Genomic DNA, 1,882 nt, shown 5'->3' on the forward strand with positions numbered 1-1,882 from the left:
AGGTCCAAGAAAGAGGACTACAAAGCTAGCTAAGACGAGGACCAACATAAAGAAATCGGCTATGGATTGCTAGAAATACAAGCAAGAGCAAGAAAACCGAGAAACAAGTTGGACCCACCCATTCATGACCCCAAAGAAGTCAACCCGCAAGCAACAGGTGCAAAGCGATCCAAAGAGGCCGAGAAGCAAGGCTCTAATATCTCCAAAAAGTGCTAAGACAAGCGCAAACGAGCAGGATATAAAGTACAATATTATAACGAGTTTCAAGGTCAGCCCCAAAAGCTTGAAAACTACTTGTTGTTTTTCAAAAATAAAAGTTGCTAAACAAGCAACCCAAAAGAATATCCACAGTCGAGCAAAATATTCAAACTACAAAAAAAGAGTTCAGAAGCCCACAAGCCAGGGCTATTCATACAAAATATCCAAGAGAAATCAACAAAGATCGGGAGCCTTTTTGGCAGCATCAGTACAAGGAGAAGGAAGACGAGTCTGAATAGGCACAGCATCCACGGATCCATCATCCCGGTTCAGAATCTGGCAATCCAGATCAGACACAACTGGAGGAACTGAAGAGGTTGACACTTTGGCAAAAGACACAGGGGGAGGTTCAACATCATCATCATCCTGGTCATCAGGGACAATCTTACCATCCCTCACAACATTATCCAGGCTGAAAAGAGTAAGGTCGGCCTCGGGAGCAATAATTTGAACCTGCTCCTTCAGGTTCTCATAGGTAGCAGTTATGCTGCCAACAAGATGACCTTGGAGCTCGGAGTAATCAGCTCGGGCATTCTCCAACTCCTCCCTCAGGTGCACCACCTCCCGATAAGACGTAACATAACTGTCCTTATGCCTCAATGCCCTGTCCTCGGCCAACCGCATAGAAGCCGCCAGAGCAAGGGAACTCGCCTTTTCGTTCTCCAGATCCTTCTCCAACTTGGCTACCTTTACCTCAAGCTCTTCCTTCAGGCCCTTCATCCGGTCGAACTCCTGTTTAGCCTCCTCCATAAATTCTTTGGTGGCATGGAGAGGAAGATTCTGAGCAGTTCGATACAGGGCAGCCCCCATATATGCCATTTTAACACTGTTTTGAGTCATAAAATCCAGATGGCGAAGGATTGACACATCATCCATGGGAGGGTACCGTAAGGACCGATTTGCTTATCTACGAACTCGATTGCATTAAAATCAGGGGCGTCAAGGTTAAAGGCCTCAATTGTTTTCTGTTTCTTGTTGGGAGGAGCACCAGAAGCAATAGCAGAAGTCTGTGGAGGATCAGTCAGACGAACTCGAGGAGTGGGGATCACCTTCCTTGGCCTAGAAGAACTCGGCACGGGCGGCTTCACTGGAACTTGAGAAGATCCCTCTCTGGTCGCCTTGGCCGAGATGTTTTGAGCAGCAGCAGCCTTCTTCGCCTTCTTGTAGGCCTTCATGGAATCATTATTTTTCGACATCTCTGAAAATACAGAATCAACCATAATGACGAGTTACAACATAGGAGAAGAAAAACTAAGAAACAAGTATAGAAACAAGTCAGACAGTACCCAAAGCAGTTCGAACCAAAGATAGATCACTCAAGAATCTTTTTGTATCCAGATGGGGTGGTTCCCCCCACAAATCTTCAAGAACAACTACAAAAGCCCGCTCAACCTCACTAAGCATCTCCCATGTATAACGTGGCACTCTCACATTCCTTTGCCACTCTAGAGGAAAAGCAGGCTCGTCATTCTCATCAAGAAAAAAGGGGCGGACCCCCTCAACAGCACAGACTCGGAAGAAATAATTCTTAAAATCTTTAAAAGACTCATCATACATGGCAAAAACTGTATGCCCCTGGGCTGATCTGAAAGAAACCCAGGAAGCTTTCTTTTTGGAAGAACCT

At 45.7% G+C, this 1,882-nt stretch overlaps 1 protein-coding gene across 1 annotated transcript; it reads right to left on the reverse strand.

Annotated features, from left to right (window-relative positions):
• Positions 1-432: 432 nt before the first annotated feature.
• LOC148573359 (uncharacterized) lies at positions 433-1,077 on the reverse strand. The gene has a single exon (XM_088505747.1). It carries the CDS (start codon positions 1,075-1,077, stop codon positions 433-435), a length of 645 nt encoding a protein of 214 aa, XP_088361873.1.
• Positions 1,078-1,882: the final 805 nt, after the last annotated feature.

Source organism: Arachis ipaensis, chromosome B2, assembly GCF_059453495.1.
Source record: "Arachis ipaensis isolate K30076 ecotype BB chromosome B2, ASM5945349v1, whole genome shotgun sequence".
In the NCBI taxonomy this organism is placed as follows: Eukaryota; Viridiplantae; Streptophyta; class Magnoliopsida; order Fabales; family Fabaceae; genus Arachis; species Arachis ipaensis.

What these genes read in the sequence shown, in the direction of transcription:
- LOC148573359 (XM_088505747.1), bottom strand. Translation starts at nt 1,077, where the DNA reads ATGGCATATATGGGGGCTGCCCTGTATCGAACTGCTCAGAATCTTCCT.